This window comes from Hirundo rustica, chromosome 3 (genome assembly GCF_015227805.2).
Source record: "Hirundo rustica isolate bHirRus1 chromosome 3, bHirRus1.pri.v3, whole genome shotgun sequence".
NCBI classification, from domain to species: Eukaryota; Metazoa; Chordata; class Aves; order Passeriformes; family Hirundinidae; genus Hirundo; species Hirundo rustica.
This window is the reverse complement of record NC_053452.1, coordinates 85,878,209-85,900,556: the sequence shown is the minus strand read 5'-3', so window position 1 is coordinate 85,900,556 and position 22,348 is coordinate 85,878,209. Positions and strand designations below refer to the sequence as shown.

General features: G+C 42.9%; 1 protein-coding gene and 1 long non-coding RNA gene across 3 annotated transcripts in view; one reads left to right on the top strand and one right to left on the bottom strand.

Annotated features, from left to right (window-relative positions):
• The first annotated feature begins 4,083 nt into the window (after window positions 1-4,083).
• KCNQ5 (potassium voltage-gated channel subfamily Q member 5) overlaps window positions 4,084-22,348 on the top strand; it is a 280,375-nt gene continuing 262,110 nt past the window's right edge. The window contains exon 1 of one of the 2 annotated variants that reach the window (XM_040060318.2): window positions 4,084-4,450. In XM_040060318.2, coding sequence (XP_039916252.1) covers window positions 4,095-4,450 — 356 coding nt within the window. In that variant the 5' untranslated portion in view covers window positions 4,084-4,094. The remainder of the gene's footprint in view (window positions 4,451-22,348) is intronic. The other variant, XM_040060317.2, reaches the window with a different exon arrangement.
• Window positions 12,341-20,896, bottom strand: LOC120751035 (uncharacterized). Its single transcript, XR_005700249.2, has 3 exons — window positions 20,741-20,896; window positions 14,108-14,234; window positions 12,341-13,363 (listed from the first exon to the last, which is right to left on the bottom strand). It is a non-coding gene; the product is annotated as an uncharacterized LOC120751035 (long non-coding RNA).

Genomic DNA, 22,348 nt, shown 5'->3' with positions numbered 1-22,348 from the left:
GAACTCAAATGAACTCAAAACATGATACCACAGTAAACCGACCTTTGCAAGATGTTGCTTCGGAGGCCCTCCAGCTTGCACTCTGTCTGCTTTTCTGCTTCAAACAGCCACAGTGTGTACGTGATTTCTACTGTTCCCTTTTTGCTGCATTTGAGCATCTTGCACTGTTCCATAAATTTATGCTAACAATCCCTCTCTCTGTGAAAAAAATTCTACCACTCCCTGTGACAAATATGTAATTCAGGCACAAAGACACAGAGATTCTTCAAATTCATGTAAATATTAAAAGCTGCATATTGATGCTCAGCTGGTTTTCATCAGCTCAGTAAGCAGCTGTCAGTGACTTGAGGCAACTACATGCTCAGGTACTTTGGATTTGATGTGGATCGGCTCCAGATCCTATCTGTCCTGGTAACATGGAATGAAGCAATGATTGGGCCTCCTGAACTCTGGCCAGTGCCCTACAACATGGCTGGTCTTCCTTTCCCTCTTTGTTTTTACCCCGTAGCAAAGTTCTTCTTCTATTAGTATCTACCTTGTGTCACAAGTGTATTTCCGTATTCCTCTTACTTATTTGCAAATTTAGTAATTCTGAACGCTTGCTTTAAATTCTAGCATAGCTAACCCCCAAACTAACCCCAAAACTAACCCCGAAACCCCTAGTAGATGCCTTAGTAAAGAATTGTACGTGCTCCAGAAAAAAAAAAAAATTACAAATCAGGGAATAAAATACTACCACTGCTGTTTAAATTGTTTCCTCTCTTTAATTAAAATAAAACCAGAAACACTGATGTAAGACAATATATCAAAAGCAACTCCTTGGAAAGAAAACCCTGAAAATAACAAACATATGTGACATTTGGTTCCTGATCAAAAAAGATTATATGTATCAGCTGATCCTTCCAAAAAGTCAGGATATGTAACATTTGATGGAAAATGCAGTGCAATCTTAAAACCTGTTTTTTAAAATTCTGGAAGAATATGCTATTGACATTTGCCATAAAGCACAGTAATAAGTGACTCTAAAGCTGCACTTTAGCATGTCATTTTCCTTGTCCCTCTGCAGGTGTGTCATACTCTACCTGCAGCCTTGAGAAGTCAAGATTCCTTGGGATGTTCTTGCCTTGGAGATTTCGTCAAGTAGATCCTCTTACTGACATCTGAACCCAGGATGACCTTGGACCATGTGGACATGCTAGAATTTCACACGACTCGTCTCTGTAGGTATTATATAGTCTGAAGGCAAAATATCAGGGGAATTTGTTGTCCTATAAATGCAGACCTGCATTTTGCAATAAATGCTTAGATGAGGACTAGCTTTGTTGCATAGCACAGCCCCTCTGCCTGCCAGAGGGCCAGCAGCTGCCTCGGTGCTAATGATCTCCTCCGCATTCAACCAGCATATCATGCCCTGGTTATCTGACATATGAACAAGTAGGGATTAGATTAATTACCGTAAATGTCTTCTCATGATACACACTTTTAAAAGGATTTATTTAATAACAGATAACAGATGGGAAAATACACTTGTTCACACACTGTAAAAAAGAAAATAGTTCATTACTAAGTGTATTACTTTTGTTAGCTTCTAGTTGTTCTGGAATCTATGGCTACATTTCAATACTGGCTCAACTTGTGCTCACAGACTGTTTTCCTTACGATTATTTAAATTAATTGATGATTTTAGGCACCACTAGAGGGCACAGAATTATAACAATATTTCTTAATGGATCGCAAAAACTACATCAGGAACTGGAGTTCAGTAATGTTCACAGTTTATTGGCCCAGTCCTCAGTTTAAAGCCTCAGTCCTATCGACAGTGACGCACACGTGCTGCTGTGAGCTGTGCCATCGCCCACCCCAGCAATCAAACAAAGCCCAAGGGTTAGTGCCCCTGGGACAGAGGCCTGGCTGAGTGGGTTGGACCATGCGCTCTCAGTTGAAGTTTGGCTTTCCAGAATTTGAGTAGCAGCCCTCAAATCAAGTGACTAAGGCCACTAGATCTTAAATTTAAGCGTGGTTCTGGAGGAGTGGCTGAGGGTAAAGGCATGCTGTACATCTTCAGCTGCAAATGAGTACATAGGGGTGAGAAAAATGAACAGTTTAAACACTTGCGTATATCAAGCGAGGGAAATGCAAACAGGTAGTAAATGAAGGATTGACTAACACAATTTACAATTCAAAGAAAGAAGAGTAGATATGTGCCACTGGAAAGCTTAAATATTAATAGGATTTCTGTGGATAGTTGTATCAACTATTTAACATCGGTTTTGACATGTGTGCTGTTTCTGCCATCCCTTATCTGAGTCTGAGTGGCCACTGTGGTTCACATGTTAGAAAGTTCCTGTCTGAAGTGGCCTGCAGCAGAGGGGAGAGTGCAGTGAAGACAGGAAGTTTAATCTCGTCATTTAAAGACATCCGATCGAATGGGATTGAACACATTGTAGCAATGAATTAGTTTCGGTGGCTGTCCATGTTGCATTAGTAAGAGCACAAGTTAATGTTCACTGCTAGAACATGAGATGTGTCTAACAGTTTCTCCTTTTCTGGTAGGTGAAGACCATGTGTTAATCAAAGCTTGAGAGCCCGGCCTCTAACTAGTCAGCACAAAGAAAAAGCCCCGAAAATTAATTTTTGAACGTTTCTATTGAATTTCCCTTAACGTTAACATACACCTCACTGTTTTTCATTAGCACTTCAGGAATTAGTGCCACATTTTCACATCGTGGCGCTCAGGCTGCAAAACCAGTGACATGCAGCTGTTTCTCGCGAAGTGGGTGCTGAAGTGCCGGGGGTGGGGGGGCTCGTCCTGTCCCCCGGGCAGCGCGGGGTCCCCAGGCGTTCCGGGGGGACGGCGGGCGCTGCCGAGCCCCGGGAGCGGGCGGAGGCAGCCCGCGGCAGGCGGGAGGAGCGCCGGGGGATGGCCGGGGGTCTCCGGCCGAGCACGGGCGATAACCCACGGGCAAAGCGGGCGTTGTGCGGCGGCCGGGCGGGCAGCGCGGCGCGGCCGCGCCTGCGGGCGCCGGGGTGGGTGGTGTTTTTTTCCGCAAGCTCACCTTGATGCGGCGGGGCGTAAAAGGGCCGCGCTCGGCAGGGGGAGCATCGCTGTCTCGGCGCAGCGCGGGCACCGAGCGGCGGCACCGCTGCGCTCCGGCCGCGCCGCGCCGGGGCCGGAGCTGACGGGTGCCGTGGGGGAGCCCGCAGGAAGGGCAGGCCCGCCGCCGCCCCTGGGATCTGCCGTCTCGCCGCCGCACGAGGCCGGGACACGGCGACAGCGCCGGAGCGGCGTGCCGGGCCGCGCCGCCCCTTCGGGGGGACACCCGGCGGCTGGTGTGCGCTGCCTCGCCCGGGCCGGCCGCGCTCCCTGCCCGCGGCGGGGTCCCGCCGCCGGCCGATCCTCCCCCGCGCCGCCGCCGGGACTTACGGCAGTTTTGTTACTTTCTCGGACTTACATGGACATTTCCCGGGAGCGCGCGTAGAACGCGGGCGCCGCGTCCCGCCGGCCGCTCGCCGCCCGCCCCGCCGCGGGCACCGCCGCTGTCTCTGCCGCTCTCGCCCCGGGACGCGAAGGCGCCCGGCGGCGCGGCCCCCGCCCGCCCCCGCCGGCCCGCCTGCCTCGCCGACTTTCCCCCGCCGCTCGGAGCGAGAGCGACAGCTTGCCCGGACCCGGGCGGGCCGAACGACGCGGGAGGCAGCGAGGGAGCGGGCGGCGGCGGGCACCGCCGAGCCGCGGCCTCTCAGCCGGAGCCGCGAGGAGCTGCCCTCCCTCCCCGCCTCCTCCCCGTCCCGGGCCGCGGAGCCACGCCGGGCGCGCGCTGCGGGGACCGGCGGCGGGGCCCCGCCGCCCCGGGAGGAGAGCGCGCCCGGGGGGGGCGCCCGCTCCCTCGCCGGGGCCCCCGCGAAGCTGCCGCAGGCCGGCCCGCCGCGCCGGGCGCCCAAAGTGGCCCGCGCCCCCGCGCCCCGCGGGCGCCGCCCCGGAGACCCTCGGCCCCCGCTGCCTCTTGCGGGCCGCTGCCGCGGGGTGCCTGGCCGCCCGCCGCCCGCGCCCTGCTCCGCGCGGCCCCGGCGCCCGCTCCGGCGCCCGGGGTGATGCCATGCCCCGCAACCACGGCGGCGGGGAGGAGGGCGGCTCCGCGGGGCTCTGGGTGAAGAGCGGCGCGGCGGCGGGCATGAAGGATGTGGAGTCGGGCCGGGGCAGGGCGCTGACGAGCTCGGCGGCCCGCGGCGACGGCCTGCTGCTCCTGGGCACCGGCGGCGCGGCCGCCCCCGCCGGGCTGCGGGAGGGCCGCCGCGGGAAGCACGGCGCCCGCATGAGCCTGCTGGGGAAGCCGCTGTCGTACAGCAGCGGCCCGAGCTGCCGCAGGAACGCCAAGTACCGCCGGCTGCAGAACTACCTGTACAACGTACTGGAGCGACCCCGCGGATGGGCCTTCGTCTATCACGCCTTCGTGTGAGTACCGACCCGCTCCCTTCTGCCTCGCGTCCCGTCCTGTCCTGTCCCGACCCCTCCCGTCCGTTCCACGGGCTGCCGCCCGCACCTGTCCCGAGCAGAGTCCCGCCGCCCGGCGCGGCACGTGCCTCCCCGCCTGCCCCTCCGGTCCCCGGGCATCACTTCGTGCCGGGACGCGGTGAGGGCGAGTACCCCGCGAGTCGCGCCGAAAGTGCCCGGGAGGAGTCAGCGGAGGCGCGGGAGCAGCTGCCACCTGCGGCGCGGCGCTCCGCGGGCGGCGGGAGATCCCGCGCAGCCCTGGGTGGGAGGTGATGGGGGGGAAAGCTCGGTTCACCCGGTTGAGAGAACCGGCGGGGAGCACATGCTCGCTGGTCTCCCGGGCGCCCGAGGCAGCCGGCTTGCGCGGGGGGAGACTGCGCGGCGCTCCCGCTGATGCCACACGCCGGCCTCGAGGTCAGACAGAGCGAGGGGTGCCGGCGGCTGCCGGGTCCTCCCCGCGACGGCCGGGCGCAGCGGGTACGCCAGCGGTACCCGCGGCGCCTGTCCTGCCGAGCGGACACCGGGCGCTGCGCGCTTTGAAAAGTTACCGCCGCGGAGCAGCAGCGCTACGTTCTGCCTCCGGCGCGTTTTCCGGGCGCGCCTGGTCCCCGCCTCGCAGGGAGTGCGGGTGACGGCGCCTTCCCAGGCGGGTGCTGGCCGCGGGATGCTGCGCCCCAGGTGCGGCCACCTGCCGCTGGCAGCGCCGGGGGCCGCCCGAGGCAGCGTGCAGCGAGCGGCCGCCGCGCTGGCGGCTTCTCCGCCGGTGCCTGTCGCTGCTGAGCTTTTGATCTTTAGCAAGTGACGGTTCCTGCCGCCCTCATCTTGCAAAAGCCCGTGACGGAAATAAATGTTCCATCTCGGCGCTCAGAGGAGAGCGGTACCGTCACCGCGCTGGGCAACTTGTGCTGCTTTAACTTCAAGATGCTTGCCCGGGACACCTGTGCGAGGGGCACCCGTGGCTGTCACTGCTTGCAGTGTCCTCGGGGTCAGCCGTGTTCCTCAGTTCACCGGCAGTCCTCTGTTTTTATGGGTTTTGGTAATATTCGGGGGAAAGGCCCTACTCGGAATCCTTTTGGGTGGCTGAGCAAGACGTGCAACACAGTCTGACAAGGAGTCGTGACAATGGATCGTATTTACGGGAGAAAACGTGACCAATTACAGGGGAAGGAAGTTGAGCATTACTGTATTGGGGATATAATACAAGGTATTGTTATGTCTGACTGCAGGAAATACATCATGAACGAATCAGAATATTTAACTTTTATGCTGTATGTCACTGTATTTGTTCCATGATAGTCATGGAGATCAAGCTAGTGGCTGCAGCATCTTGGCTATAAAAGCAACTGTTCCCTGAAAGCTGTTTGACAGCATAAAGAGTGCTCCCCTCCCATTAGTAGGAGAACCCTCAAATCTTACTTTAATAGCAGCTGTTGTGAATAAAAAGGTGCCAAAACCACGGCAGTCTGATTAATAAGATACTTTGTGGATAGATTCAGTTAGTAGATGACAGTTACTATAGACAGCAAGTAGTAGAAATATACTTAATGTCATATATTATTCAGTAAAAGAATTTTTGTCCACTTAGAGGATCTTCCCATTATTTCTGTTTTACTCTGAAAATCATCTCTTACACCCAAAACTTTCTTCTTGGAGGGCATTTATTTGGCACATTTTGCTGTCTGGGTTCTTACAGGTGTTTTCCTGTGGCCTAGATGGATGTAAATTAGGGTTGCAACAAACACCAAAATATGTTCTAGGAATCGTCTTACTGCAGTGCCTGAAGTTGCCGTACAAAATCTGCAAATTATGGTTTTGGATCTTTTTGTTTGAGTTCATGGCAGAAATCTTTAAAACCATAAAAGTACAAGCTGGAAATACAGCCGACAAGTTTAAACCTTAAAAAAAAAAAAAAAAAAAAAAAAAAAAAAAAAAAAAAAAAAAAAAAAAAAAAAAAAAAAAAAAGTGGTAAATTTCCAAATGGAGTGGAGTCATGACACAGCAGCACTGTAAACAAGGAAGATTGCCAGCTGCGTTTAGATAATTGCCTGCATAGAAAGAGTGCCAGTTTTAATTTTTAATTGCAAATGGCAATTTTGGCAAATTTAATGCCAACATTACATCTTTTATCTGAACAGATCTGTGTGAAAGATCTTGAAATATTACTGTAGCATAAGACACCCAGTAATAATATTACCTTAAAGTATCTGTCACTGATACGGTGTTTAAGGTGCATTTGAAGCTCCATTGGATTTCAGTTTGACAACCATCCTTATTGCCAGTCTACAAATTATTTTAGTGTACTTGTATAATTCTGATCTAATCACTGTCAGATAATAGGATAATATTTGTGGTGTTCCAGGCTCAGCGTTTTCCAGCCACTCGATCAAATACAGTTGCATCTTGGAAAACAGACTTTCTTACAGAAATAAAAATCAAAACATAATAAAAAAGTTACAACTATTTGAAAAATGAAGTCTTGAGACAAGTAGCTTAGAGTTGCAAAGATATTACAAAGTACATGGAGGAGATGTCTGCTTCTACCACTGCTAAGCTATTCTTGACCACAGTGGAGCCTGTTATAGCTCTGTACTATTTCTGTTCCAGGAATGGGCTATCTGGGGTGAGACCTTTTGAGTAGATCACTGGTCTCCTGAAATCTCACTCTGATATGCAGGTTGAAGTAATGCAAGGGTGGTTGCAGAGTTTTGGTGTAAAGGCTTTGATCTAGCAGTTTAGATTTGCATGTCTGTTTTTTAAATAGGAACTAGGGAGTTGACGATTTGTTACAAATAAGAAATCATTCCCATAGGGAAAAACACTTTAGAGCTGAGCGGTGTGCCCAGTTAGAGCTTCTTTTTTCTTCTTGCCCTTTCAAATTAGACAAAAATAGGCCAGCCACCCAACGAATGAGTGTTGTGACCTACATTCAGAAGTCCATTGGTTAGTTTATTTGTAAATATGTCAGATTCTAGAAAAGACAGCTATTCTGGAAACTTCTGCAACTAGGAGAAGAAGTTACTCTTGGTCAAAGGCCTTTGATTTCAGTAAAGTTGTGCTGGGGAGCAGACCCATAAATTACATATTTCTTGACTCCTTTTCTGTGCACCTCAGGCCCTATTAAAAGTTAAGATTTTTCCTGCAAGTTTTTAAAAGCTTTCTTTTCAGATACCACAGTTTTTCTGTTCTTGATCATTCAGGGGCACCAAAATATGAACACTTAAAAAATCAGAAAAGAACATTCATACCATTTGGGTGTAATGAGTCAGCAACTTAAATTCCTGCTAGCAAAATATTTATTCCACACCACATCACCTACACATGGAGCCATGTGCATATTTAACGTGTGCTTGCATTAAAAGTCTGTGATACTGTAAATTTTCAAAAGCATTGTCTTGGGATGTCACAGGATTTCTTTCTGTTATTGCTGTTGCAGTTTATTATGGCTTGTTTGGTGTGATAAAAATGTGCAGCCAGTGCCTTAGAATGATCAAAGGGGAATTCCAGATTTGTTGCAAATTTAACTCTGAGTTTCATCTTCAGTTCTCATAAGGACTTTGTATTATTTTTGTTCCTAACTGACATTCTGAAAATGAGATGGCATGAGATGTTCAGAAAAAAAGTACTGCTCTTTGATACTGTTTATACTGGTAGGATATAATTAGTTGCATAAGTTTCCTAATTTAACATGTTGGATTTATTTCAGGAATAATAAAGTTTCTGTGTCTTACTGACTTTGTAATGCATTCCATGCAGAAGTCTTTGACATTTGTCATGGGGATGTCCTCTTTGCAAAGCTACCAGCTTTTGCTCTGTAAGCTTCTGAATTCCAGATCACACATCTGGATGTGTGCACAAGGGCAGTAGCACTTTGCATGGCCTGTGTTGATAGGTTTTCATGGACATCCGCTATTGGCCACTGCAGGAGATATGATACAGTGTTAGTTGAATTGCAAGAGCCTGTATGGTATTCTTGTCTTTTGCGTTATTGATGGGAAAAGACTGAAAACTTATTTCTGGAAAAAACATAATGATGCCATCAAAGATTTAACTAGCTATTTTAGCCCTCCAGGTCTGCTGGAAAGGACATAGTGGAGTAATGATCAGGTTGGCCATTGAACTGCAGGTCTTTGCATGTGAGCTAACAGAGCTGCATCACACCGTGCCCTTGGTATAATGGAGGTTCCATATTCTGATTAGAAAACCAATCAAGTGCAACAGCCAAAGGACTTGCTTTTTCTCATACTATTGAAAGTAAAAGAAAATATTTTGTCTCTTTCTTTTTTCCATCTTGTGGCACCTAATGAACTAAGTTCCAGGTGTCTGTGGGTAACTCTACAGCTCTCATCTTTTCGGGCACCATTTCAGAGTCAGGATCTGGTGCTGTTAAGGTTTCAATATATTTTTATATGTTTGTAAAAGCAAATAATAGCATGATATTTACAATTAACGAATAATAGTGTTGACAACATAAATATGTAGCAAATCAAGTCTTATTAGGTACTGAGGAGATAAAAATTTAAAGCTGTTTAACTGTAGCACACAAATCTTAGTAGGCATTTTCTTTCAGCGACCATGAATAAAAGTGGATGTTTAGATGCCCTTCAGTATAAATCTGCAGTGATTTGCTGCATTTGAGGCAGTCTGTGATTCTGCTCATGTGCATATTTCTCACCTTTGCATTGTTTTGAAGGAACCTTAGGAAGCTACCCAGTCCAGCTGGGAGATACACTCTTCCCAGTTGTGTGAGATGGCTTTGTGTAGACAGATTTTAAATTTCACTGGATGAAGATCCCACCACCTTGCTGAATAACCTGCAGATCTGCAACACCCGCCTGTTGAAAAAAGAGGGGGTTTGACATGGGGAGGGAAGAATGGAAGAGACACCCTGAACCTCCCAAGGGGCAATTTATGGTCATCGTCCCTTTTATATATGTTCTGTCACTGCTGAGAAGATTTTGACTTCTTTATCATTGTGATTTACCTTCAAATAGATGCAGGCTGCTACTAGGTCACCTGTTAGATCACCCTTCTGTCAGACCAAACATGCTCAGCTCCATCAACTGCTCCAAGACAAAAGCTCAAGGCTCCCGAGTATCTTGGTTATTCTCCAGCACCTCCTCTCTCTTCTTCACATCCTTGTTCAGCTGGGAGGGATCACAACTGAATGCCCTAGGCGTGAGGCCATGCTGAGTAGAGAAGGAAACTTTTTCAGCCTGCCAGTCCCAGTCTTCTAATGTAGTTGCTTGCTGCTTGCCTCATTTCTGGTGAAAGCCTTCTGTTGGTTTGTCCTGCCTGCTGTGTCCGCAGAAATGCCCTTTTTGCTGGTCCTGGCACCCAGGCAGTGTGTTCTCAGCCTGAATGGATACATGGGATTATTCTGCACCAGGTGCAGTTACCTGCTTTTCTCTTAGCTGCGCTCACAGATGTTTATGGTCATGTCTAATGTTTTCTTGTTCTATCTCAGTCGTTGTGTACTGACCAGAGGAACAATGTAACAATTTTTAAACCCACTTGTCCTCTTGCTTTGTGATTGGCAGAGAAGATTGAATGCTCAGCCATGCTTCATTCCTCCTCTTTCCTGGTGTTGTTCATGGACAGCAGACCCGTCCTGGAACCCTGTCATAGGCACTTACTAACATCTAGCTTCTATTTTTCAACTGTTTTTTGTTGGTGGTCGTGGGGGATTTTTGTGAGTATTTTTGTTGGTTCTTTTCTGGGGAGCAGGGGGGTGTTTGGTTTTTGGTATAGTTTGGTGGGGTTTTTTGTTTTGTTTTTGTTTGTTTGGTTGGTTGGTTGGTTTGTTTTGTTCTTCCCCCCCCCCCTTTTTTTTTTTTTTTTTTGAGAATTATTGTCTACCTCAGGGGTTTCAGTATGTAAGTATCAGAATTCTTTATGCTTACCTTAGTAAAATGCTAATTCACGTTTATTTTTTGAGGCTTGGTCAACTAATTTTTCTTAGTTGTACTGGCCTTACTTTCTGACTCAAGAGTAGTGATCCAGGGGAAGCAATTGATTTTTCATAAAAATCAAAATTGATCCACAGCTTTCTATAAAGAAGACTGCAGAAGTCTTTCTTTGAGAAAGAGTCACCAAGACGTGGACCAGGGAAAGTTCCTGCATATGGACCTTCTTCTATTTGTAGTAAGGTTTATTTCTTAAGTGAGATTAGGAATTGTGTTTAGGGTGATAGTAGGTTAGTATTTGAGTTTCAAATAAATGTATAACCTTTGCAAGGAGAATCTTCCTTATCTTAAAGCAAGACATGAGTTAAGAGCTTTCTTTATAATTATCCTTTTGCTGTAATTTCTTCTCCTTTCACAAAACCCATGCAATGAGCATTATATGCAGGGTTGAGATTCCTATCTCAGATCTGTTTTTCTTGGTGTATCAGTCTTTGGTGAGACATTTCTTGTCTTTTTTATTTAGTGTCGTTTATGATGTGTGGACTCTTGGGAAACTTTCCATCATCTCATATGATGAAAGAACCTGCCCAAAATTACAGATTTATTCTGAGGAATGGCATATTAATTCCTAATATGGCATTAAATGTGTGTTCTCAAAGGAGGAGTGGTTTTAGTGAATTAAAGAAAGAATTTAGGAAGATTTTAATTGCCTGTGAGAGAGTATTTCTGTGACAGATATCAAACTAGGCTCTGAACAATATCTTAATGATCTAGACACCTTTCTGCCCTGGCCACATTTTAAAGTTTCTCTGTTGTTCAGCTTTTTAAATTGGAAACAGGTCATGATATCTCTTCAGACTTGATGTAAACTGCTGACAGTGCAAATAAATCTCATTGTGGTAAGGCAGTTATTTCTTACTAATTCAAAGGTAAAACTTACTTGCCAAGTGTTTCACATTCTTGTACAGTTCATATTTTCATTAACATAAGTGGTGAAAATTAATGAAATTTGCAACTGATTTTAATTGAAGCAAAATTGGTAGAAAAGATGGAGTAGAGAGCATGAATAATACTATCTATCGAAAAATATTTTACATGTAAACTTAGTAGACATAATTTACTATGTTACTAATGAGGCAGATGTTTATTTCACAATAAGTCTTGCTTTTTCCCATTAACATTAACAGCCAAACCATTTCTCAAAACATTAACACAATACAGCATGCGTTCTTGGTTTTGTAAATGAATGCTGGTACACTGAGAGTCACTTGTAAACATGTGTTATATAAAATATACTGCATTTGGGGGAACTTGAATTTTTTTTTTCCTCCTTGTTTTCTCTGTAAGATTTTTCTTTTGTTTTTGTAAGTTGGTTTTACAGATTTCCTGTAAGAGAGCAGATGTAGATTACCCGTGGGATTGCCACCACAGGTCAGTTAAGGTAGAAAATTCTTGAACTGTGCAGTTTATCAATTGCAAAATAATTTTAAGGAGTTGTCCTTTCATGTGCAAACTCCCCCTTCCTTTAAAGATATTAATTAAAAGTTCAAAGGCTGTCTTGTAGGTCAGCTGCACCTAATCAAGAAATATTTTCAATTTTCTGTTGAGCATTAGATTTACCTTGTGATAGCTATCTGAGTTGCAGTGTAATTGCGTTACAGGAAGCTCAGCAAAACGTTTTGTTCATCATTTGGGGCACTGAAGTGTAGTCTCAGACAGTGTTTTCTGCTTGAAAGACTTTGTGATTATTTCTTAATATATGCAGTCTCGTCCAGTGATTCAGAGGTGGACACAGTCCTCCAGACAGACATTTCTGAAATTTTCTGTCTGGATTTCATCCAAGAAAATCTTCATAAATGTGTGTTTTCCTTAACAGAGATGGACATAAATATGTGTCTAAGCATTTTCTTGAAGAGTGAATAATTTTCAAAGGCATGAAGTACCTGCAGCTTCCTTTCATTATTCTATTGTGCATTCAATAGGTAATTCACTTTTTTCTCCACACTTGTTCAGAAAGAAGTTTAACAAATGAATCATACTCTTAAACTGATTAGAAATAATGAAGAAAGGAAGTTCGGTACCTACCTACGTCTTGATTTAAGCAATATATTCCTGTTTGTCTTGGCTTCCTTCTTGCTTTGAGACTCCATAGTTTGATCAAGCAAACATATTAATGCCTTTTGAGATTTCTGTAGAGTTTTAATTATTTTATTGTAGTCATACTGATACCACATGGAAGGCACAGATGGTGCCAGGAATCAAATATGACCAAACACAGAGAATAAAAACTTTATGCTTTGAGAAAAAAAAAGGCTACCAAACACATTCAGATACCTCCTATTTCACTTGTGTCATAGATCAGAACACTTGCACACACTCTTGAGGTCATTCAGTCAGAAATAGCTTCTAACTTCTCCTAGGGCATTAAATTTAATTGCTTTATGTGGCCTAAGCTCGTCATTAACTGTGGTATCTGAGAATTACCCATTAGAAGTAAAGGCACAAATCTTTCCCTTCAAAGGTCTTGTGACAGGAGTGCACTTAAAAGTTACTGCTGGGCCTTTCTGAATATGGGTGAGAGTCTTGACATACTTGAGAGGGTCTTCTGTGGGAAAATTAAGATGAAATATTGTTTTGGATGCATTTCTGTAGGTAGTGGAGACGGAGGGCCAGTGATCCTTGCAGTGTGAATGCTGATACATTGAGAGTCACTTGTAAACATGTGTTATATAAAATATACCATGTTGGTATATTTTGCAGAGTTTGAAAATACAGGTCACTCTCTCTGTGAGAAAAGTCTCTGTAAGTGCATCTTTTTAATAGTGAAACTGCCCTGTCACAGGAGAGATCACAGGTGACGGCTCAGTTGAAGCTGGCTTGATGAGGCTGGTGTGATATCCACACTGTTGCCAGGCTGGTAAACAGGCGATGTCCTCTTCCCATCAGGTAGCCCAGCACTGGAGGAAAGGAACTGCCATGTTTCCAGAAAAATCACACAGTAAACTCATCAGCCTGAAAATCTCTTTTACATCCAAGAAAGTTATGCTGACTGAGGTCAGAAGGAGTCTCTAAATGTATTAGGAGGAAAGGTGTCTCTTTTTCTGTTTACATCTCTCTGCAGTTGATATCTATCTGTAGAATCAGGTTTGTCTACATGTACCAGAAGCATCATTGCCACAGGAAGGAGCACAGCCTAGCTCTTTGCAGCTCCGTGCAGAAGGATCCGTATCGATGGCAGGAAATGTAAAGCTGTGTGTGAATGAGCTACTTGCAGGTAGCTGTGCAACAGGGAAGGAGGAAGGAAGGGCCTGTGCTGGCAGTGGGAGGGTTTTTCTTAGACCTGTCCCTCAGGCTCTTCTGAATGTAGTTCTGAGAATTTAGAAACACCAAATCACAGAATCATTTAGGTTGGGAAAAGCGTTTAAGCGCATAGAGTCCAACCGTAAATCTAACACTGCCAAATCCACCACAAAACCATGTGCCTGAGTTCCATATCTACCACAGGTCTTTTGGATGCCTCTAGGGGTGGGAAGTGAATAAACTTCCCTGAGCAACCTGTTCCAATGTTTGACAATCTTTTCTGTGAAGAAATTTTCCTAATATTCAATCTAAACCGCCTGGCACATCTTGAGGCCGCTTCCTGTTGTTACTTGGAAGAAGAGACCAGCCCCACCTCGCTTCAATATGCCTTTCTCGTGCCTTTGGCCACACTTACCTTTCTTTCACTAGAATTGTTGATAAAATGTTGCCTCTTCAAGGAAGTTCCATTAAACTTACTCAGCTTCTAGCTGATGAATCTGTGCATGTTTCTCTCTTTGATATGTTCCAGCCACATCTGCAGACTGAAGATGAAGCATAATTTAGAATAAAAGACGAACAGCTTTGCTAATGTCTGGGGGTGTTGTTTTTATAACACAGATTTTTTATATAATACAATTTGCTCAAGTAGACATATTTCCTTACCCTTAAGCTTGGAAAATAGAGATTTCATTTAGTGGTTGGAGATAGTGTCTGGAAGGGAATTGTCCTTCCTGAAAGGTCACTCTGACTGCTGATTAAATTCATGATTTGTCATTGCAAATCATTTGTTTGCCAGGTGGGATATTGGAGTTGAGAGGTTATTGTTTGCTACGATGAGACAGATGATGCTCCTGCATTACAAATACTCTTTGGAAGGAATTTTGACTTTCATCCTGAAAATGCTTCTAGGCATACCTTTTAGTGGTGTTATTAATAGATTTGGGTATTTACAGAGTAATTACTAAAAAAAAAATCAAACTGAACATTGATAAAAGCTCCATCTTTCCTTCAGGAATGATGGCAAAACCCTATCTGAATAAGAGAGATTTTATAAAGCTTCTTAAATTTTACTTGAGATTTTTTTTTGTGGAGAGAGGAAGGCCTAATCTGAAATCTTTAATGCTCCCACATTATATGTGGGCACTCTGCATGAGATTTTGCTGTTCGGAGATATTACATGGGGAGAGTTATGGTGAGAGCATTTGTGGTGTTGCAGAGGCAGAAGTTATCTAGGTGGGAACACAATCATGGAGGGAAAGGAGAATTTATGTTTATATGTCATTCATAGGTCTTATGAATGTCTACTTGACTGTAACAGTACTTGACTCATACCATATATTACTTTCAGGTTAGAAACGTGTTTATCTTCTATTAATAATATTTTTTTTAATAGTGTTCCCCCTTTTACCTGTTTTCTGTAGAGAGAAAGCTGAAGTGATAGTATGGGTGAAATTACTGGATTTATATGTAAATAAAACACGGTATTGACCTTTGCATTTTTCTTCCATCGAGGTCTTGGCCCTGTATGCAGATCTGAGGAAATATCACAACATGAAACTTTTGTTTGCTACCTGATTGTGTTCCTGATTGCTTTTCCTTTGGTAAATATTCATGTAAACCCGCTGAAGCTGAGCCTTCATGGTGCTTTTCCATTTGGGTCCACTCTTTGCTTAGGTCACATTTTAGCTGCTCTTACAGGTCATTTCATGGGAGGGGCTGCAGCTGGACAACAAGATTCAGTCCAGTCTCTGACCTCCAGCATGGACGCATCAACTACACTTGGAGGAAAACCTGGGGAGATGCATCTGAAATACCCTCTGGAATTCAGAAACTCGGTGAGAAATGCAGTCCTCAGGGACTTTTTCTGCAGAAAGGGATTCAGTCAGTCTTACTCTTGTCCAGAAAATTTTTCCTTGAAACCATAACTGAGTTAATAATACACATGAGATATAAAAGACATCTAAAAGTATATTAATATTAGATTAAATGTTTTTATTGCTGCTGTTTATGAATGGGAAAGCTGGAGCTGAAGTAACTGTACCAAACTGAGCACAATACCACACCAGTAAGTGTCAGAAGAAAGTATTTACTTGGAAAAATCCTCTGTATGATTTTGCTCTCCAGGATTTTTCATATGCCCATATCTGTAAATTATCTCACCACAATGAAAGGTCATGGCATTTTTTTGGCTTGCCTTTATCACCAGTTTTGGGAGTTAAATAATATAATGGATAGTGACTGAACACTCAGATATGTTAAGATAAAACAGTGACATTTCAGATATGATCTCTACCTGGAAGATAAAATTTACTAGCAGAGTGCTCATTTATTTAAGAAATATGATTTTAAAAAAAATTGATTTTGTTTTTTAGGCTTATTAATGCATGACAAAATTGTATTCTTCTCTGTCTTAAGTATAAAATCTCTATGAAGTAAGACTTAAATAAAAGCCATCCCAGCTGAAAATGTGAACAGTTGCAAAGATTGGAAGCAATTTGCAGAAGAGTCAGTCAAGAGAACTGAAGTGCATTTTGGTTTTGGAAATGGGATCAGTGTATTAGAAGGCCCATTCATCTCCCAGCTTATATTTAGCATCCTGCAGTGAACCAGTGACTGCCTTCATCGCAGTCCAGCGTGTATCACAGAGTCATGTCTTATGACCCCGCAGGGTATCTGCTGTAGTCAGTATTTTGAGATGGCTCAGTAATAAAGTTCTGTCTTTCAGCCTTGTCTTTAAACGTGAGGGATACTGTAATGGATATGTGACCTTGGCAGGTTGTGCTCCAAGTATGGATCTGTGGATTAATTTCGAACTGAGGGCTGCCTTCCCTACCTCTAGAGGGTGTGCAGGTGGTGGCAACAAATCACTACACATACAATTCATACTCTTTTCTGGCAGGAGAATTGAATTGTTATCTTGCAGTCTAGCCCTGGGAATTGCTGGTTATATGTTCTAAAAAATCATTAGCGTGTTAATTTGATTTTAAAAAGTAATTAATGAAGAACACTTGAAAATCGTTAGGACACTTCGTGAAAATGATGGCAGATAGAGGTACAGTTCTGGAAGATGTAATTTACCAATCTGCAAATTTGTTTCATATAACAAATGCCAAATATATGAGTTCATGATTATATAATCCGAGCATTTTAATAATCCTGCATTTTTCTAAATCACTGCAGACAACAGTTGTCACTGTCTTTTATGCAGGGTGATAACCCAGACGCCATTGTTGAGATGGACCTTTATAGTTCCTAACATGATCTCTGTCTAGCTAATATCTCAAAGGTGTAACCTATCTGTCACCACAGCTCAAATTATTGTGCAAATTCTTAATATTTCAGTTCTTGCAATGTACTTCTGTCTGGACTCAGCAATATACTCTGTGTGCTCCTTCCTGTGGCTGTATAACCCTTGCTCCTCAGCAGCTCCTCTTACTGCTTCCTCCTTTCCTGGGGAGAAAGTGACTTCGCTTCACTTTCAATAGCTGTAAAAAGTACCGAGCTAGTTAATTTCTAAAATTACATTTATAAGTGAATAACAAAACCAGAAAGTCAGCTTTGCATGATTCATTAAGTGGAAGGAAACAACAAACAGAAGTTCCTTTCTGCTGGGTCTGACACTCTCAGCAGGGTGTGATAGAAGTGGTTTTCATGTACCAATAAACTACTTGACAGTAGACTAGCATGAGTGCACTTCCACCTTACTGCAACTAAATCCAGCTTCAGTAAAACTGTAGCTAAACCTATGATGTATTTTTACCTGTCACTTCTTGAAAGTGGCACTTATTTTGGCAGATGCTGAATTGTTGCATGAGCTGGGAATTTAATTGTTTAACGATTTTATGAAGATTAATTATCATATAGTTGATGAGAATCTCCTTTCTGTATTATTTGTCTTTGTCTGAATTTACTGAGTTGGAGAAATGGATGACTGGTAGAAGAACAAGCAGAATGGCAACACAGCTTTTCAGCATGTGGCAGGGAGACTGGGATGCAGATGAATTAATAGTGAATAATAATGTCTTCATAAAAAAAGGTACACCTAGTTTTACAATTTTCTCTGAGGTTGGGAGCCAGAAATCTGCCAAATTAAGTTGCTGGTAGAGACTGGCAGGAAGATGGGGAAAAGAGTCAGGGGATGCCATGGAAAACATACTCAAATCAGTCTCATGGGTTCTTTGAAAGAAGTTGCTGTCAAAATCCTAGGGCTGGATGATCTTTGGAAAAGGTACACATGAATTGGAGTAGTTTGTTCATTTTCAGGTATGTTTTTAGGCAGCTGCTTCTTGTAAAACACACTTCTACATCTGTATAATTTTGAGGTATCTAGTATGGAATGAGAATGGACTTAATACTCTTGAGATAGTTTAATTAATTTCAAGTGATCCTATTGCTGTGATATCATCACTGTGTCTTCTGGGACATTCTGATGAACTTCTGAAATTGTGTATAAATTAAGTGCAAATTCTTCAAAAACAGGAGTGGAAAAGAGTATTTTTCTCGTAACCTTGGATGAAACAGCAATCCAGATCTTTGCAACTAATTGTCTTAAATAGTTTTGGTCTCTTACAAACTAACCTCTGTGTGACAGGTGTTTAAAGTTGATATATATCAGGGTAGGTAGGTGTCCAGATAGGCTGAGTCCACTGTGCTTGCTGTTTCAGTTCTGCATTGAATCATTCAACACATGTTTATTAAAACAAACCCTTGTCTTTCCCAAAGACATAGCAAATAAGACTGCTAGCTCTTGTATCCTGAGGGGAAAAAAGAAAACCAAAATCCCCCCCCTGAAAAAAAAAAAAAAAAACAAAAAAACCCAACAAAACCCACTGGATTTACTTTTCTTTTCATGTGGAGAGTCATATCAAGCTTTTGAGTCCGATGTGTTTCTAAATTCCTTTTCCAATGGAAAGGTGAAAAAAGTATTTTTTTTTCTTCTTTGAGTATATAGGTGTTTTCTAGCATACCACCCAAAATTAAGACATAAGACTTCAATTTGAGTGGCTTTTTACCTACTCTGCCTGTCAATTTTTCTTCTTTTGCCTGTGCCCAGTTGATTCCCCAAGGAACCAATGATCTTGTCTTATCTCTGTGCTCTCTGATTAACTCGAGTTTTCCCTTAGAGGACAAAGGAACTGGAACCTAAATGCTCACTAATGGTCACCCTTCTAACAGGATCCCATGGGCATTGCTGAGGGTGAAAAGAGCACAGCTTTTAGCACCATGGTTTATTTCCTTTGAAATTTCAGCACCATCCTGGCATTTACTCTTTTGGCTTTCAGAAAACTCTCTGATGCTTTCAAGCATGTAGTTATTTATAAATATATATATGTGTATATAAAAGTGCTGACGTACACTGCTGTCTCCATTAATGAAAGCAGAGACCATGATTTATATTTTGTTGAGTCAAACACTAGTACTTTTGGATAAAGAAGTCTTTAGCAGGTACAAACGGCAGGCCAAATCCTAAAGCTGTTTACTAGCCATTAATTCCAGGCTTAATCCAGAAGCTCTTACCCAAGCAAAATGCATATAAAGTAATAGGATGCTTTATCTTCTTATTCTTGAATTTTGTGAGAGTGCAGTGTAATTTTTTTTTAAATTGTGCAGGTTTCTATCAACCCCACATCATCTCATCTTGTGGAGCCTCAGGAGTTACTACTTATGCAGTGGTGTATTATAGGGTAAATCACCTGCAGCTGCAATGTATCACAGTGCACCGCAGACAGTGTTTTTACATTTTTGCTTTAATCATTTGCAGTGAATAACAGAGACCGTAAGTGGCAAAATGCTTTGTCTTGAAAAGTAGCCATTGAAATACTGCCGCAAAAGTAACCATAGAGTTTGGAAAATGATATGGTACAAAAGAACCTATTTTGCTACATACAGTTTTATGCATTTCTGAAAATGATTGTTCTTTTGCAGGCATGGAGATCTGGATATGTTTCTAATGTAAAATTAAAAGGAAATACTTCAATTGTTCAAATAGCTCTTAAATGTATTTTAGTTTGATAGCTGATTGTATATTGTGTTTGCAGCCTTTGTGCAAAGCAGTGTTTAATAGCAGAGTTTGCTCCATAATGAACACAGATGAAAACTGTTCTTTATATTATATTACGGATCTAAAACTCACGTGTATATATGCTGTTGATGTTTAGTTCTCCCATTGCTTGGAATTTATTGCCACATTCCTTGGCACATAGCTGTCAACTAAGAGAACTCCTTACAACTCCAACTTAAGACTTACCACTTCCCATTTCGAAAATGACCTTACAAGATAGTCAAATGACTGGTCTGCTATGGAACAGCAGCTGTTAGTGGAAAGTTCTCAAAATTGGCATGGATCACTTACTGGTCTCTCCTTTAATTGCTGATATCGTTGCCTGTGTATGCAGTGGTTATCAATTACTGTAATTGCTTTATAGTTCTCAGACTATTCTCTAATGGTTAGGATTGATTTTTACCTTTTAAGTTGAAAATATCTGAGGATTAATCTAGTGGTTTGTTTTGTGCATTTTCTGCCAACTTTGTGTAAATTGCTAATTATTAATAATACCCTTAAGGCACGAAAATAAATACTGTAACATTCTTATGATGAAATATATTTTTGTTTGAAATCTCTGGGATCATATTTGGTCCAGTTGATTTATATAACTTGCCTGCGTAGTATTGTGAAAGAGTAAAATAAAACAGCTCAGCTGCACCTGCTGTCTTTGAGATGTTTCTGAGTGAACAGTCCCAGACAAGCATGAAGTTTTTGTGGTCATCTCTTTGGTCCATTGCCCACCTGCCGTGGACCACTGCAAAATACACTGCCTGATCTCATAATTTTACCTTAAGGTAAAATGACAAATTCTCAGCATGAGCTGCTACTTAAGTCTGATTTTGTACCAGTTCTGTGTTTGTCATTAAAGAAATTAAATCTGTCTGGAAAACTGTCTATAGAGAGGTATGATCATCAAATGAAAACCTCTTGCGTTTATAAAGATTTAAAAAGGTGAGAGTTAACAGCTGATAATTAAAGGTATCGCTGCTTTAGTGCACTTACCCTTGTTTGATGTTTAGTCCTGTTCTGCAATGTTGAGTGTGGAATAGTTGCTCATGTGACTCAGGTTGTGTAAAGTCACAGTTGTGAAGATACTCTCAGCAGTACTGGGTAAAAATATACTCAGAACCTGTTTCCTGTTGTGGAGTTCTTCCTTGCAGTGTGGTGTATGCTAATATGTTACAACTTGCAACTTGCAGTGTTTTATTGCTTAATTTAAGCATAGTTTGCATTTCTTATGGTTTGATTGGTTGGCAAGGCAGGCAGAAATTCTGAGTCAGATGCACCTATTTCTGGATGTCCAGTATAATTAGGTGCAGCCCTGAAGCAACATGTTTTGTGCAACTTTCCAGGCACACAAAATGCAGAAATACAAGGGAGGGTTTAAGAACTGTTTGGAAAAAAACATTAGTGCCATTTAACTTTGAATTTTGATTGTATTTGTTCTGATGAGCTTCATAAGTATGAGATTCTGCTGCTTTTTCTTTTTCTTCCTGTTTTCTTTTTGTATTTTTGTTTGTTTGTTTTAGTAATTATAACTTTGATGCGTATGAAATACGCTGGATGGACATTCCTGGAAATGTCAGTGTCCTGTATAACTTTGGAGCAGTTACGTAGATCCAGTATGGTCCTTAAATTCCATAAATTTCCGTTTTCTGTAACCTGGTCCTGGGACATTTCTGTTGACAATGAGTTTTGTTTCTATAGCTTATGTAGTCTGGTTTGCATGACCAGCCTGCTAAAAAGTGTGTTGATTACTGGTACTGCAGTTGGGTGCATGGTACCGATTGAAAACAAGACTGAAACCAGCGGCTTCTTCCAGGCATTGTTCACCGCTGCTAATTTTTGGCTCCTAAAAATTAGGTTTGCATTTGTCACTAGGAGAGGAAAGCAGTTTGACTGTAATTGTCTTACTAAAACAGAAAAGTTTCTGAAAAAGGTTTTTTTTCAAGACTAAGGTTCTGTTGAACAGATAATTTTTAACTGCATCAAATACAATTAAGTGCTTAATTGCTTGTGTATAAATAACAGAGTAAAATCCATATGGGTAGTAATTTAGGGAGAAATGAAATGCTGCAGTGTATAGTATTGGTTTCCTTGAAATACAAGAAATCTATCAATTCCTAGAGCACAAAATCACATTCATTCATTTACGGAAAATATTGCCTCCTAAGAGAAGTGTGTGGAAGTTAAAGATATAAGGAAAAAAACACATTTATTATTCACTTATAAAAAGAAACCCAGAATCTACTCTTTGTCTTCTTTAGGGGTTTTTGGTGGTTTTTTGTTTGTTTGTTTGTATTGTTTAGTTTTGTTTTGTTTTTGTGGGTTTTTGGGTTTGTTTGTTTGTTTGTTTTTGGGTGTTTTTTGGGGTTTTTTTAGAGCTGCCCCAGTTTTCTTGGCTTCATTTGTGTGATGTCCCACATCAGCTACCCTCGTCTCAGTGCAAGCCTAGTTTTCTCTGGGTGCTAGCAGTAAATGTCTGTTAAGGTGGGGCTGTGTGTGAAACCAGGCTTGCTTACTGGTGCTCGAAAACTGCTGGCCTGCGTGGTGTTATGGTAATCACTTCAAATCTGGGTGGGCAGTCTAGTCTGTAGTGATGTGAATGCC